General features: G+C 49.3%; 1 protein-coding gene across 2 annotated transcripts in view; it reads left to right on the plus strand.

Moving 5' to 3' along the window:
* The window catches only part of NDST1 (N-deacetylase and N-sulfotransferase 1), a 142904-nt gene that overhangs the window by 71148 nt on the left and 54107 nt on the right, over positions 1 to 17649 (plus strand). For both annotated transcript variants that reach the window (XM_075344347.1, XM_075344348.1), the window contains exons 3-4: positions 8613 to 9095; positions 9209 to 9296. In XM_075344347.1, the coding sequence (XP_075200462.1) occupies positions 8613 to 9095; positions 9209 to 9296 (571 nt within the window). The remainder of the gene's footprint in view (positions 1 to 8612; positions 9096 to 9208; positions 9297 to 17649) is intronic.

The following is a 17649-nucleotide window of genomic DNA, read 5'->3' on the forward strand; positions in this document are numbered from 1 at the left end:
TCCGGCACCTCCTCTTCAGGGGCGGAGCTTTGGCTTTCGCGCCTCCACTGCTCGGGAAGACGCTCGAGCGGGGAACTTTTCGAGCCCAAGATGGCGGCTTCTGAAAATTTTCGGCCTGACACCTCTGGCGGGATACAAGGCGCACCTCTACAAGACGGCAGAGCGGTAAGATCCTGTTCGTGACGCCAAGCTGTCGCGGGCGGGGAGGGCGCTGCGCTCACCATGCTCGGGTCCGGCGCTGCTGCTGCTCGGTGGCTTGAGCGGTGGGCCGGATCCGGGGACTCGAGCTGCGCTCCTCGCCCGTGAGTAAAAGGGATGGTTTGGTTTGGGGATGTAGTCCGTGACGCCACCCACGGTTTGTGGTGATAATGGGACACCACCGCTGCTCTGGACAGGGATCCCGGCAGCGATGACAGGGAGCAGCTGAGATGTTTCTCTCCCCTCCGTGGGTAGGGGGGGGGTTTGGTGGTCCCGGGGCCTGGTGATAGCGACTGGAGGGTGGATGGCAGGAGTTGGGGAGGTGCATGGTCGCGGGGGCAGCGCAGTGCCAGACGGCACGGTGGTACTCACTCAGCCAGTAACATACACGGAGTCTCTGGTAAAACAGACGGCTGGATGGACGGGTCCCACAGACGGCTGCGGTGGTCACTCCCGGTAGGTTGGCGGTGACTGTCTCTCCCTGCACTTTTGATGTGTTTTCGGCCCCGATGGCTTCCCACCGGTGACCCGCTCCCCAGCGGTGTATTTGCCAGAGGAGCCCCATTTGCCCGCAGGCGCTGGCCCTGGTAACTCTAGCTGTGGCGTTAGCTGTATTTCCCTTCATGGTTGAGCGGTTGCCTTCAGTCGGGTCTTTGCTGCTGGGAAACCCCGGAGGTTCCCGTCGCTGACGGATTTGACCGGTTTAACGGTGACTCCAAGCCTGGTCGGGGTCCGTAGGCCCTGCCGAATGGTGCTGGCTTCTCCTCGCTCCCCGGTCCGGTACCGGCGGGCCACCGCCCGACCCCGGTCCTTACGGTTGTGCGTCAATCGGCCTCGCCTGCAGACGGTCACCACCGTCTGCCAACCTTGCTGTAGGTGCCCGGGCCACGTACCCGGACACGGTTAGACTGCTCCTTTACCACTTCACTCCTTCACTCTTCCTGTCCCTCACTCAACTCTCTTTTCCTTTCCCGCCTCCGGGACTGTGAACTCCTCGGTGGGTGGGGCCAACCGCCTGGCTCCACCCCACCTGGTGTGTACATCAGCCCCTGGAGGGAGACAACAAGGATTTGTGTGTGACTCTGGTGTTCCTGACAGGGGTGTGGGGGGTGTGGGGTGTATTGTTGCTGTACCTGTGACGTCCTGGCTTGTCCAGGGCGGCACATAAAACATGTTTAAAAACAGGCAGGTAAATGTTTTACTTCACAGAAAGAATCTGCTGTTATCCTGTGCTGTGCTATCTGTATAGTATTTTACCGTACCTCTTCCCCGACCCAGGAGCTGTTGTATAATCAGATCATGTCCCTGTACGGTCAGACACGGCCATTACACAGTACATAACAGGGACACATATATAAGATTATCTCAGCACAGGAACGTTTTTTTTTACAATTCCAATTGTGGAAATGATTATTATTCCAAGATCCATAGATTAAAATCTACTATGTCTGTGCGGAAAACCCCTTTAAGTGTCTTCCGTCTGTCTAGCAGCATAGACCTGAGACAGATGATAAATAGTGACGATGGACCTTTGTCTCTCCGTTTCTGGTTTCCGGCCTAACTGCTTGCAAACATAACATGAGGCAGGCTTTCAGCCCAGGGCAAGGTATTCGACAACAACAGGAAAAATGTATGTTGGGAAATGAGGGAATGGAAATTTCAGCTCCTATAGTGCCGAAAGACTCAAAGAGTGGATGGGAAGTTACAGAACCCGAGCATCAGGACCGCTCCTGGACATATTATCTGGGGTTGAGTGCGGCAAGACCTTGCTTTTCTACACGCTTTATGTGACCGTCAGGTACACTTTAAGGTGCCCATACTCCTCAGATGTCTTGCACAAACCCTTGTTTGATGGGCCGCTATCTCTCTCGACCCCTCTATTCACAGTTTATCTGAGGTACATGTGTTGTATATGAATAAAGTTAAGGCGCCCATACACATTAGATGGCTGTCGGCTAATCGATGATTTGTATGATTGTTTGGCCACCAACCATCTCAGTCGATGCTCCCATACACAGGAGCACTCTTTCAACCAAGCATTCCTGTGTTCTCTATGAGAAATCCACTGGTTGACTCTGGCGGCTTTGCATGTTGCAACATCGCACGTGCGATGTCGGTGGGGTCAAATCGAAAGTAACGCACTTCCGGCGTCACTTTCGAGATCGTAGTGTGTAAATGCTAGATGATACGATTAACGAGCGCAAAAGCGTCGTTATCGTATCATCGTTGCAGGCTCCGACTTTTTCATAATTATGCTGCAGCGACAGGTACGATGTAGTTCCTCGCTCCTGCACACATCGCTGTGTGTAACGCCGCAGGAGCGAGGAACATCCGCTTACCTGCCGCCAGCGGCTATGCGGAAGGAAGAAGGTGGGCGGGATGTTTACATCCTGCTCATCTCCGCCCCTCCGCTTCTATTGGCCGCCTGCCGTGTGACATCGCTATGACGCCGCACGACCCGCCCCCTTAGGAAGGAGGCGGGTCGCCGGCCAGAGCGACGGTCGCAGGGCAGGTAAGTGCATGTGAAGCTGGCGTAGCGATAATTTTCGCTACGCCAGCTATCACAAGATATCGTACCTGCGACGGGGGCGGGGATTATCGCGTGCAACATTGCAGCATCGGCTTGCGATGTCGCAACGTGCAAAGCCCGCCTAAGCCCAACATAGTCTCCTATGTACAGCATGAACCCCCTCATAGCCCTATATACAGTGTCAGTCCCCACATAGTCCCCTATATACAGCAGCAGCCCCTAAGTAGCCTACCTATATTCAGCCTGAGCCCCCACATAGCCCTCTGTATAGAGTATGAACCCCCATGTAGCCACTCAATATATGGTGAGAACCCCAACATAGGCTTCTCTATCCAGAGTGAACTCCCACATAGCACCCTGTATACAGTGCAAGTCCCTACATAGACCCCTATATAGAATATGAACCCCCACGTAGCCATTCAATATATAGTGGGAACCCCAACATAGTCTTCTCTATCCAGAGTGTGCCCCCACATAGCCCCCTGTATACAGTGCAAGTCCCTACATAGTCCCCTATATACAGCATGAGCCCCCACATAGTCCTCTATATATAGTGTGAGACCCTACATAGTTCCCTATATACAGCATGGACCTCACTATATTCAGTATGAGCCCCCACATAGCCCCCTAAATACTGCATAAATCCTCACATAGCCACCTATATACAGTATGAGCCCCCACATAGCCCCTTATATACAGTATAAACTCTCACATCACATAGCCCCCTATATACAGGCACACATTCCATACACATATACAAAAATACACATAAAAAACCAACATAACTTGATCCCATTCCACCTCTGGTCTCTGGCACACTGACTTTCACCCAGCAGATGCATTGATGTAACCTCATGTCTGCTGTCTCCGTTGCACACACTGATTGGTGGAAGAAGGAGCCAGCTGCTCTGTCCTCCATCAATGTATTCACATATATCAACATTTTTGGCATGCAGATAGCGGTTATTCAGGCAAGAGAGAGCATGGAGACGTCCATGGGTCAACAGTCCTTTGGTTGCCACTGTCCGTGGGCCGCACTGGAACAGCCAAACGGCCAGATGTGGACGACACTTTGTCCAATTCTACTGTAGAGTCCCAATGACTCCAGCATTGAAGAACTTTAACATTAGATATGAGCATGCCCAACAACTTGTGGTGGTACCTCATGCCTAGGCTTGTTAGATTTGAATGGCCTGCATAAAACAATATGCCGTCACCATTAGGTGAAGTATCTGAGATATGGTGGACAGCTGTGATATCTCTCTGTGAAATCCATAACAAGGGCTTATCATAGTTAGGAGATCTCAAATACTCTGGATGCTTCTAGAACCTCATTCTTGCCATATGTCGGGCTGAGCACATCTAGCGCCTCTGTATAGACTAACTTAATGTCTTATTACGGCTGTCAATGATTTTTTTTTAAAACCAAGTTTTCATTTTTTTTCCTAGTCTAAAAATAGCAGCCCTAGCCCCCTCAGAAGTGGCGCATCCATGAGAGGCGCCAATACTGGCATTTTGCCCGGCTCTTCCCCAATTACCTGATGCGGTGGCAATCGGAGTAAAATAAGGGTTATTGGCAATATTTTGGGGGTTGAAGTCAGCTGTCAGTTCACAGCTGGCATCAAGCCGAGTGGTTAGTAATGGAGAGGTGTCTATCAGACACCCCCATTGCTAACCCATTAAATGAATAGTTAAAAAACACACTGAAAATAGTTTACTTGAATAAAGACTCCCCCACACTTCCTCATTCTCCAATTTCCTAATCTAAAAAATCCTCGAAATTTCAACATAATCCTATGGTGTAATGTCCCTTGGAGCCTCGTACTGAGAATGTACAGAGAACGAAGTTCCATAGGATTCAATGGACGTCATTAGACATTACACCATTGGATTACGTTGGAACTTCAAGGATTTTTTAAAATCAATAAATTGGTGAATGAGGGGGAGTCTTTATTCAAATAAATTTATTTTTTTTTCTCTGTGTGTTTAACTGTACACTTACCGGGTTAGCAATAGGGGTGTCTGATAAGACACCTTTCCATTATAACAACGGGGTTTGATGCCAGCTGTCAATTCACAGCTGACATCAACCCCAAAAATATTACCACAATTGCCACCACAGCAGGGCAATCTGGAAGAGCTGGGAAAAATAACAGAATTAGATGCGCCACTTTCGGGGTGGCTGCGGGCTGCTATTTTTAGGCTGGGAAGGGCCGAATAACCATGGACCTTCCCAGCCTGATAATATCAGCTCTCAGCTGTCTGCATTATCAAGAATAGGGGGGACCTCACTTCATTTTTTTATTTATTCCCTATTCACATTTGTTTGCAGGGCACTTGTCTTGCTCTTAACCCTGCACTACAACTATTTTACAGCACCAATGTTCCGGTCCCTATTGACTTATTTGAGGTCTGGAATGAAATTCGGGTTAATTTTGGGTCTGAAAACGAACGGTTAACTAAAGTCGGACCGAATATGGCGAACCTGAACATGCACGGGTCCGCTCCGCTCATGCCTAGTTACAGAGCTAACCACTGAGCCTCTCAGCCTTTCCTTTGTGTTGTGCCCATTGTGGTATGTTACCATGTATTAGCTATGATGTGTGCAGCACAACATGGGGCCTGCCTGTATCATCAGATTTCTGTGTAACAAGATCTGCCCTTTAGCAGCCGGACTCTATGCAGGGCCACCTGTTTACATAACTTTTCATAAGTAATCCGGTGTACTCCGCTCCACTGAATGGAAAAATAAACAGATTTTATCCTTTCTTTTGAAATTCATGTATATGATATAATAGGCGGCCATGTTCTGCACGATTTGGCTTCCCCAATCCCCACCCTTTTTTTTCCAAAGGGGGTAAAATAACTAAAATCACTTTAGTTATTCAAGATGTTTCTGCATTTTGCATTAATCTTCTATAGTTTCCAAAAAGTATTTACACTTTAGGTTTTTAGGTTTCAATACTATATAATTGTATAAGTGCACCCCACAGCAGGGCCGGCTTCAGGTTTTCATGGGCTGTGGGTGAAAGAGTCTCAGTGGGCCCCATGCACACACAGACACGCACATATACATACATATACACATACAGGGATACGTACATGTACATATTTGAAGACAAATTCACAAAAATACTGACATACATAGATATACATCATACGTGCACACATAGACGAATTAGAGGGATATGTTCAATATGAGGAAGTTGGCAACAAGCCTGTCTGGGGGCATAGACATCAATGGGGAGGGCTGGAGGGCATAGACATAATTCTTGGGCATAGACATCAATAGGGAGCATAGATATCACTGGGGGCATAGAAATCACTGGGGCCATACACATTACTGGGGGCCTACACATTACTGGTGGGCATGCACATTCCTGAGGACACATACAGTACTGGGGCATATACATTACTGTGGGGCATATTCATTACTGGGGGCACATACAGCACTGGGGGCATATACATTACTGGGGGGGCATACAGATTACTGAGAGTCATAAACATTACTGGGGTGGCATAGACATTACTGGGGCGGCATACACATTACTGGGGGCATAGAGATTACTTGGGGCACATACAGCACTGGGGCATATACAATACTGGGGGTACATCCAGCACTGGGGGGCATATTTATTACTGTTTGGCAGACACATTATTGGGGGCACATACAGCACTGGGGGCACACACACACATTACTGGTAAACAAAGACATTACTGGGGGCATATACATTACTGGGAGGCATAGATAGTGCTGGGGATGCATACACATTACTGGGGGGGGGCATACACATTACTGGGGGGACATAGATATTACTGTTGGCATATACAGCACTGGGTGATGGTGGGACTGCCGCTCCTCTCTTCATCTGTTGGACGGGAGCGCTTTGCTAACTCCCCTCATAAAGTATGTCCTCATGCTGGCACTGGCCAGAGTGAAGACATAATCCTAGAATGCACGTACACGCAGCGCTCATCAGTGAACACTTCATGCTTGTACTCACATAGCAAGTTGGGGTTTAATGGGCTGGCAGGCAGCAAAATACAGCTGCCGTTCCAAGCACTGGAGTCCTCAGGAATCTGCAAGTTGGCCCCCCATTTTGTCCAGGGCCCCGATCTTTATCCGGGTTTGTCAGATGGTGACTACAGACACCCTAATTCACTCAGCCAATACTAAAGATCCTGGTTGCATCCTGCATAAAATTGGAAAAATATAGAATAATATATATATTATAAAAAAGATATAATATAAAAAGCAGAGGTGTAAAATATTTTGCACCTGCGCGGTCCCTGCCTTTTCCACAGGCGACTGCTGCATCCTGTATTGCATTGGCCCTGTGACCTGGTGTTGGTAAGTAAGGTTGCCTTTTTTCTGCGATGATAATGAGACTACTGAAAAGTCATTTGTACAAAATTGGAAAAATATATATTAAAAAAATCTATAATATAATATAAAAAGCGCAGGTATAAAATATTTTGCACCTGCGCGGCCCCCGCCTTTTCCATGGGGGACTGCTGCATCCTTTATTGCATTGGCCCTGTGACCTGGTGTTGGTAAGGTTGCCTTTTTCTGCAATGATAATGGGACTACTGAAAAGTCATTTATACAAAATTGGAAAAATATATATTAAAAAAATATATAATATAATATAAAAAGCGCAGGTATAAAATATTTTGCACCTGCGCGGCCCCTGCCTTTTCCATGGGGGACTGCTGCATCCTGTATTGCACTGGCCCTGTGACCTGGTGTTGGTAAGGTTGCCTTTTCTCTGTGATGATAATGAGACAACTAAAAAGTCATTTGTACAAAATTGGAAAAATATATATTAAAAAAATATATAATATAAAAAGCGCAGGTATAAAATATTTTGCACCTGCGCGGCCCCTGCCTTTTCCATGGGGGACTGCTGCATCCTGTATTGCACTGGCCCTGTGACCTGGTGTTGGTAAGGTTGCCTTTTTTCTGTAATGATAATGAGACAACTGAAAAGTCATTTGTACAAAATTGGAAAAATATATATTAAAAAAATATATAATATAATATAAAAAGCGCAGGTATAAAATATTTTGCACCTGCGCGGCCCTTGCCTTTTCCATGGGGGACTGCTGCATCCTGTATTGCATTGGCCCTGTGACCTGGTGTTGGTAAGTAAGGTTGCCTTTTTTCTGCGATGATAATGAGACTACTGAAAAGTCATTTGTAAAAAAATTAGAAATATGATTGTAATATTTGGCTTATTACACTTCATTTAATGAAAAACATATTTTTTTACTTTTTTTTCCCCAGAAATTAAACATACAAACCAGGTCTTTTTCTGATGACAAATTCCCTTTAACTGGTTAAGGATTGTGTTTTAAAACATACAAAACAGTAGCCGAGCTGTAAAAAAAGCTTTCTGGGGATGGTGCTGACAGCACATAAGCGTTTTCTCTCTTTATGTGTGATGTTTGCCAAGAAAAAAGTGATTAAAAAAAAAAAGATTGGTAATTTTGCTTCTTGCATCTGAAAGCTGCAACATTTCGCAAGCTGCTGTGTTGTCACCTGAGTCAGATACGTGGTTTGTTCCCCGACGGAACAGGTGTGAATGTTTCTTGTGCTGGGTAAGCGGAGCTGAGTATTTGTGCCGCATTAGTGATGTCTCCGGTGTAAACAGAAACAGCGGTAAAGTGTAAATGGAAGACGACCGGATTCGAGAAGAGATGGATTCCGGGCCTATATAGAGTTACATTCTTGACGTATAGCGTCGGGCTCTTCTACAAAGTAAGCCTTATCCCTGCTGCTTGCTTCTTGGCGCTCTGACCAGCCATTATTTAATCATCTTCTGCCACAAAATAACTGTGGTCATGACTACATTACACATAAATTTCTTTATTTCCACCACAGGCCAATGAAAACAGCCTACTGAGCGCTCAACTTAAAGGATTCCCCTTATATCTCCACTCCAACCTTGGCCTCAAAGACTGCAGTATCAACCCAAAGTCCCCACTATTGTATATAACCAAGCCCAACCAGGTGGAAAAGGGCGAGCTACCGGGAGAAGACTGGACCGTCTTCCAGTCCAATCATTCTACCTATGAACCGGTTCTTCTCGCCAAGACGAAGTCGGCCGAGACCATACCTCACCTGAGCGTGGACGCGGCCCTACACACAACTGTGGTACAGGATCTGGGGCTACATGATGGTATCCAAAGGGTCCTTTTTGGTAACAACTTGAACTTTTGGCTTCATAAGTTAGTCTTCGTGGACGCTGTGTCATTCCTGACTGGAAAGAGGTTGTCCCTTCCACTAAACCGTTATGTACTCGTCGACATTGATGATATATTCGTTGGCAAGGAAGGAACTCGTATGAAAGTAGAAGATGTGAAGGTAGGAGAGGCTCTGTCAAGTGTAGGGCTCTATTTGGTCTTCTTATCCCTTGATTAGTCTTTGTTTTTGTCAAATAGGTATCCAAAAAGTGATTTTCCTTCATTTTATTCTAGGCACTCTACGACACCCAGAATGAGCTGAGAACGCACATCCCCAATTTCACTTTTAACCTTGGCTTTTCAGGAAAGTTTTTCCACACTGGTAAGTTGGATGAATATGTTAAACCCTAACTATTTTCATATCTATCTATCTATCTATCTATCTATCTATCTATCTATCTACTAGCTGTCGTACCCAGCATTGCCTGGGATAGTAACAGTCCCTTTCCCTGTCTCTGTCCTGGTCCCTTTCCCTGTCTCTGTCCCTTTCCCTGTCTCTGTCCCAGTCCCTTTCCCTGTCTCTGTCCCAGTCCCTTTCCCTGTCTCTGTCCCAGTCCCTTTCCCTGTCTCTGTCCCAGTCCCTTTCCCTGTCTCTGTCCCGGTCCCTTTCCCTGTCTCTTTCCCGGTCCATTTCCCTGTCTCTTTCCCGGTTCCTTTCCCTGTCTCTTTCCTAGTCCCTTTCCCTGTCTCTTTCCCTGTCTCTGTCCCGGTCCCTGTCTCTGTCCATTTCCCTGTCTCTCTCCCTCCCAGTCCCTTTCCTTGTCTCTGTCCTGGTCCCTTTCCCTGTCTTTCCGAGTCCCTTTCCTTGTCTCTTTCCCGGTCCCTTTCCCTGTCTCTTTCCCGGTCCCTTTCCCTGTCTCTTTCTCGGTCCCTTTGCCTGTTTCTGTCCCGGTCCCTTTCCCTGTCTGTGTCCCGATCCCTTTCCCTGTCTCTGTCTCGGTCCCTTTCCCTGTCTCTGTGTATGGGTGCGAGGCACTATGTATTTAAGGCACCCTCCCATTAGGGGAGGCGCCTGTGCAAGTCCTTCAGTTAGTCAGTCAGTCTGCTAAGTAGCTTGTTGTCAGGTCCTGAGCTCCTGTCCTGTTATCCCTGTGTCCGTATCCAGTACCTGCCTTCCAATAACTATCTATTCATGCTGTGCCCACCACTGCTGTCCATACCACCTGTCCAGCCTGCCTCAGTCACCCTACCTCTACTCATCTATACCGGAGTCTGTCACCTGTCCTGAGTGTCAGCTGCCACAATCCCGGTCACTGCCCTGGGTGTGGTACTTGGCTCCGCCTCTCGGTGGATGCTTAGTTAAGCCCCTTCCATTAAAGGTCCACTAATCCCGCTCGCCACCTCTACACTGGCCACGAGCGTGACAGTAACTATTTTTATTACAGAGGTTGTGAACTCATACTTTCCTGCCTGAGGTGATATTAAGTGTGGAGAGACCCTGCTGTATGATAAGGAGCTTTCTTTGTCGCTCCATTGGGAGACCCAGACAATTGGGTGTATAGCTATTGCCTCTGGAGGCCACACAAAGTATTACACTTAAAAGTGTAAGGCCCCTCCCCTTCTGGCTATACACCCCCAGTGGGATCACTGGCTCACCAGTTTTGTGCTTTGTGCGAAGGAGGCAACACATCCACGCATAGCTCCACTTTTTAGTCAGCAGCAGCTGCTGACTATGTCGGATGGAAGAAAAGAGGACACATATAGTGTCCCCAGCATGCTCCCTTCTCACCCCACTGTATGTCGGAGGTGTTTGTAAGGTTGAGGTACCCATTGCGGGTACGGCGGCAGGAGCCCACATGCTGATTCCTTCCCCATCCCTTTTTACAGGGCTCTGGGTGAAGTGGGATTTACCGGTCTCCAGGCACTGAGACCGTGCTCCATCTACAGCCCCTGGAGAAGATGCTGGATGGAGCGGAGTACATCAGGGACATGGCCCTGCTTCCTCAAGGTACTCTGTGTCCCCGTGCATTTGGCGCTCACACCGCAGCATGCTGGGTGTTGTAGTGCGCCGGGGGACATCAGCGCTGCGGCGCCTGTGCCATGGCCTCATTCAGCTTTGCTGAAGCAGGCTCACTTATGGGAATTGGTCGCGCCGGCCGCTGGGACTGCGGCGCGGCTGGCACTTGTAGTGCGCCGGGGACTTCAGCGCGGCCTGCGCTTTTACGGCGGCCGCGCTGATAACTAGAGTCCCCGGCTTTTGCGGCCTACTTCCGTTCGTTCCCGCCCCCAGACCTGCCAGTCAGGAGAGGGGCGGGACGCTGGCCACTTCCAGGAATCGGTCGCGCCGGCCGCTGGCAGCGGCGCGGCTGGCACTTGTGGTGCGCCGGGGACTTCAGGCGGCCGCACTGATAACTAGAGTCCCCGGTTTTTGCGGCCTGCTTCCGTTCGTTCCCGCCCCCAGACCTGCCAGTCAGGAGAGGGGCGGGACGCTGGCCACTTCTATGAATCGGTCGCGCCGGCCGCTGGAACTGCGGCGCGGCTGGCACTTGTGGTGCGCCGGGGACTTCAGCGCGGCCCGCGCTTTTACGGCGGCCGCGCTGTTAACTCGAGTCCCCGGCTTCTGGGCCTAGCTCCCTTCGTTACCGCCCACAGCCCTGACAGTCAGGGTAGGGGCGTGACGCTGCATAGAGCAGAGCTGAGAGCTGGAGTATGTTTTGCATACTCCACCCCTCTCACTGTGTGCACTGTGAGTCCGGATTCCCGCACTTTCTCAGGCACGCCCACGGCTTCCTTCTCTACAAGGACACCGGCAGCCATTAGTGTCAGTTTCTGTACGATACAGAGACAAGTGTGGAAGACCCTGGCATTCTGATAGTCACACAATCGCTGTAACAGGCGTTAAGCAGCACCTGTGGTGCTAACCCCACTAGTGCAGAAGTGCACTTATAGATATGCTTGTACTATATACATTGCACTGTTTGGTCGCACGTTGTATATACCCTCCTGGATTATGCGGAGGAGTTATCAGCATATTCTCTGTGTAAAACAAAGGTGCAGAACCACATGTTTTTCTATACAGCTGGTACAGCATGTACGGCTATACGGCCGGCAGGTACATAGACTCCCATTGTATGCACTAATGGCCAGGGGATGAGGACGGTGTCTGCAGTATTTACTGACAGTTTTTCTGAGACTATGGCTATGATACTAGAAGCCTAGCAGTCCGGACATGTCTCTCACAATATGGGCACTGTTGAATCATTGATCCATGGCCCCCCTCAGTGTGAATAACTAACAGCTCCGGGAATGTCACACGCATCCCAGAGTCACGGCTCTGCACGGACGTCAGTCCCAGACAGCCTAAGTGGGCTCGCTATGAGCGGCCTCGGTTTCATCAGGGTCCTAACAGAAGGACTCGCTGTGTAATGAGGCGGAAGTAGCGGCTCAGGATTCTGATCCTGAGACCGCTCTCAATCTGGATACACCTGATTGTGACGCCATAGTAAATAATCTTATAGCGTCCATCTATAGAATGTGGGTTATTTCTCACAGCTCCTCCAGTGGAGGAGTCAGCTTCACGTATTTTTCTGGACCACTCTGCCTTCAGAGAGGCAGTCCAGGAACACCACGCTTATCCAGATATGCGCTTCTCCAAACGGCTTAGGATACACGTTATCCCTGTCCCCTGACTTGGTCAAGGACTGGACCCAATGTCCCGAGCGGCATCCTCCAATCTCCAGGCTTGTAGCTAGATCCATAGTTGCAGTGGGAGATGGAACTGCAAACTCAAAGATGCCACTGACAGACAGATGGATCTCTGGTCGAAAGCCATCTATGAGGCTGTCGGCGCACCGTTGGCTCCGGCATTCTCTCCCTTGGGGCACTCCAAGCTATTTCAGCTTGTCTTACACAGATTGACACGGTTACACGTACATCTGTGCCGCAGGTGGCATCCTTAACCTCTCAAATGTCTGCATTTGTTTCTTACGCGATTCAGGTTGTCCTGGACTCTGCGAACCGTGCGGCGGTAGCCTCCGCTACTCCGTGTTTTTAAGCAGAGCCTGGTCTGCTCGTTAAGTGAATGGAAGGCAGATTCTGCTTCCAAAAAACAGTTGCCTTTTTCTGCTGACCGACTGTTTGGTGAGCGTTGGATGTAACCATCAAACAGTCCAGGGGTAAGGATTCATCCTTTCCTCAGCCCGGACACAACAAACCCCAACAGAGCAAGAGGCAGTCGGGGTTTTCGGCCTTTTCGAGGCTCGGGCAGGTCCCATTTTTCCTCGTCCAATGTGGACTCAAAAGGATCAGAGGAGCTAAGATTCTTAGCGGGCTCAGTCTCGCCCAAAAAAGCGACAGTCTGAAAACCCGCTTCCAAGGCGGCTTCCTCATGACTTGCGGCCTCGGTCGGTAGCAGGCTCTCCCGCCTTGGCGATATTTAGCTGCCATAGGTCAATGACCATTGAGTGTGAGACATTCTGTCTCACGGGTACAGGATAGAGCTCACTTCTCGTCCTCCAACTCGATTCTTCAGAATTTCTCCACCTCCCGGCCGGGCCGCTGCTCTTCTGCAAACAGGGTGCACTCTATAGGCAGAAAGAGTGATGACCCCCGTTCCTCTTCAGGAACAAGGTCACGGTTTTTACCCCAAATTCTTTGCGGTACCTATAACAACGGGCCGTTCCGTCCCGTTCTGGATCTAAAAATGCTCAGCAAGCTCGTGGACACCAGGCGGTTCCGGATGGAATCCCTCCGCCATGTCATCGCCTCAAGGTCCCAAGGATATTTCCTAGCATCATTAGGCATCAAGGATGCTTATCCACACGTGCCGATTGATCCAGAGCACTAGCGTTCTACGCTTCGTTATAGGAGACGAACACCCTCTGTTCGTAGCTCTACCTTCCGGCTAGCGACAGTCCAACTGGTCTTCGCCAAGGTCAGGGCAGCAGTAGTCACAGTCCTGCACTCTCAGGGTCACTCTGTGGTCCCGTATTTAGACGATCTACTTGTCAAGGCACTCTCTTAGGAAACATGCCAACACTGCCCGAACGTTGCGCTGGAGACTCTCTAGAGTTTTGGGTGGATCATCAACTTTTTAAAGTCAGATCCGACCCCGACCCTATCGATAACATATCTAGGCATAGAGTTTCTTACTCTCTCAGCGATAGTGAAGCTGCCGCTAGACAAACAGCATTCACTACGGGCTGCAAGCTCTTCTTTAAGAACCAGTCGCACACATTGAGACGCCTCATGCACTTCCTACGTAAGATGGTAGCAATGGAGGCAGTTCCTTTCGCGCAGTTTTACTGCGTCCACTACAATGGGACATTCTCCGCCAATGGGACGAGGAGTCGACGTCCCTCAACAGAGTCGTCGTTCTTTCTCAGGCGGCCAAGGAATCTCTACGGTGGTGGCTTCTTCTCACCTCTTGGTCAAAAAGAAGGTCCTTCCTATCCCCGTCCTGGGCGATAGTTACGACAGACGCGAGTCTATCAGGGTGGGGAGCAGTTTTTCTCCACTACAGCGCTCAGGGTACGTGGACTCAGCAAGAGTCCACTCTTCAGATCAATGTTCTTGAACACAGAGCAGTGTATCTTGCCCTACAATCCTTCCAACAGCGGCTGGAAAGCAAGCATATCCGACTTCAGTCGGACAGCTCCACAGCGGTGGCATACATCAACCACCAAGGAAGAACGCGCAACCGGCAAGCCTTCCAGGAAGTCCGGCAGGTTCTGATGTGGGTGGAAGACGCGGCATCCACCATATCCACAATTCACATCCCAAGTGTGGAAACTAGGAAGCTGACTTCCTAAGTCGCTGAGGTGTGGCCGAAGGAGTATGGTCTCCTCACCCGGACGGGTTTCAGGAGATCTGGCGCCGCTGACAGAGGCCGGACGTCGATCTAATGGCGTCACGGCACAACAACAATGTGCCAGCTTCATGGCACGGTTTCACAATCATCGAGCTCTGGCGGCAAACGCCTTAGTTCAGCATTGGTCGCAGTTCCAGCTACCTTAGGTGCCACCTCTGGCATTGTTGCCCAGAGTACTGCGCTAGATCAAGACCGACTGCGGCCGCGCCATCCTCGTCGCTACAAATTGGCCGAGGATGTTGTGGTACTCGGTTCTGTGGTGCCTCACGGTAGGCTAACCGGGGGCACTACCAGACCAATCAGACTGGCTGTCTCAAGGGCCATTCTTCCATTTGAATTCTACGGCCCTCAACCGGATGGTGTGGCATTGAGTCCTGGAACCTAGTGTCGTCAGGATTACCTCAGGACGTGGTTGCCACCATGAGACAGGCTAGCATACCAACGTCCGCCAAGATTGACCACAGGACGTGGAAGATGTTCTTATCTCGGTGCTCGGCGCAGGGTGTTTCTCCCTGGCCGGTTGCATCGTCTATGTTTCCTTCCTTCCTGCAATCTAGGTAGGAAAATGGGTTGTCGCTCAGTTCCCTTTAGGGACAAGTCTCAGCGCTATCTGTATTTTTTCAGAAACGACGACTTCCTCAGGTACGCACGTTCCTACGGGGAGTTTGTCTTCTCAGCACTCCGTACAAGCGGCCGTTAGAGCCCTGAGATCTGAACAAGGTTCTAATTGCTCTCCAGATGCCGCCTTTCGAGCCTTTGAAGGATGTCTCCCTTCCCGTTTTTCACGGGAAGTGGCCTTCTAGTAACGGTCTCGTCTCTTAGGAGAGTTTCCGAGCTAGCAACGCTCTCATACAAACTCCCTTCCTGGTCCTTCACCAGGACAGGGTAGTTCTGCGTCCGGTTCCGGAATTTCTCCCTAAGGTGGTATCCCATTTTCATATCAATCAGGATATCACCTCACCTTCTTTGTGTCCTCGTCCAGTCCATCAATTTCAGAAAGATTTGCATCTGTTGGTTCTGGTGAGAGCACTCAGGTTCTACTTCCCGCATGGCGCTCCTGCGCCACCCGGATGCACTCTTTGTCCTTGTCGCTGGTCGGCGTAAACAGTCGCAAGCTTCCAGATCCACCCTTGCTCGGGGGCTCGAGGAACCAATTCTTGAAACCTACAGTTCTACTGGGCTTCTGGTTCTCTCAAGGCCGAAGGCCCATTCTACCAGAGCCGTGGGTGCATCCTGGGCATTACGGCACCAGGCTACGGCTCAGCAGGTGTGTCAGGCACCCACCTGGTCGAGTCTACTTACTTTTACCAAGCATTATCAGATGCATACCTACGCTTCGGCAGACGCCAGCCTAGGTAGATAAGTCATTCAGGCGGCGGTTGGCCACCTGTAGGAGAGGGCCGTTTGACGGCCCTATCATGAGGTATTCTTTTACCCACCCAGGGATTGCTTTTGGACATCCCAATTGTCTGGGTCTCCCAATGGAGCGACAAAGAAGAAGGGAATTTTGTTTACTTACCGTAAATTCCTTTTCTTCTAGCTCCAATTGGGAGACCCAGCACCCGCCCTGTTTTCTCGGGGTTTTTCTGTTTTTTCGGGTACACATGTTGTTCATGTGGTATGGTTCAGTTCTCCGATGTTTCCTCGGATTGAATTGGTCTTTAAACCAGTTATTGGCTTTCCTCCTTCTTGCTTTGGCACTAAAACTGGTGAGCCAGTGATCCCACTGGGGGTGTATAGCCAGAAGGGGAGGGGCCTTACACTTTTAAGTGTAATACTTTGTGTGGCCTCCAGAGGCAATAGCTATACACCCAATTGTCTGGGTCTCCCAATTGGAGCTAGAAGAAAAGGAATTTACGGTAAGTAAACAAAATTCCCTTCTTGACGCCTCAGCAATTTTACCACCTGACTCCAGTGGTGACTCTCCAAGTTTGCCAGCACAACCACTTTAAAGGGAATCTGTCAGCAAGTTTTTGATATGGAATCTGAGAGCAGCATAATGTAGGGGAAGAGACCCTGATTCCAATAATGTCACTTGCTGGGCTGCTTGCTGTCATTTTGATACAATCACAGTTTTCTCTGCTGCAGAGCTAGCAGTGCTTATAATGCTGAACTCTGTATAACCCCGCCCACACCACTGATTGGCAGCTTTTCTGCACATTGTATACTGACAGAAAGCTGCTCCTCAGAGTGGTGAAGGTGGGATTGGACCAGGAGGCACAAGACACCTAGTCCTCAAGTGATAATCTGCTGATAAAACACTGATTTTATTGACACAACCCACAACTTAGTAAATTATTAATAATTATTATTAATAATTATTATAGCGCCATTTATTCCATGGCGCTTTACATGTGAAAGGGGTATACAAAATAGGGACAGGTACAATAATCATAAACAATACAAGGCACAGACAGGTACAGGAGGACAGAGGTCCCTGCCCGCGAATGACACGTTACTGGAATCAGGGTTTCAGCCCCTACATCATACTACTCTCAAATTACATAGCAAAAACCTGCTGAAAGTTTCTTTTTTAGGGCTTCTTATCCTCTAAATTTAAAAGGGGTGGTTGTATCTTCACAGACGCCCTTCTTTACTATGTGGTCACAACCGATACCAGCTGATTGTCCTTACAGCACTCTTTAAAAATAGGGTTGATGTAGTATTAGATAAAGTGGGCAGCCATGGAGAACCTGAACCTCCGGTGTTCTCTCTAGTATTTTCCACCTTTTTAATAGCGCTCCTTCTTAGAAAGGTTAGGACGCTGGTATAAATAGCTTTCTATAACCTTCAGTAGGAGAATGTGGACTGTGCTGGGCTTTTAGAGCAATGATAACACAAGATTTGGTGCAGAGTTGAAGGATTT

The sequence above is a fragment of the Anomaloglossus baeobatrachus genome, chromosome 4 (assembly GCF_048569485.1).
Source record: "Anomaloglossus baeobatrachus isolate aAnoBae1 chromosome 4, aAnoBae1.hap1, whole genome shotgun sequence".
Lineage (NCBI taxonomy): Eukaryota > Metazoa > Chordata > Amphibia > Anura > Aromobatidae > Anomaloglossus > Anomaloglossus baeobatrachus.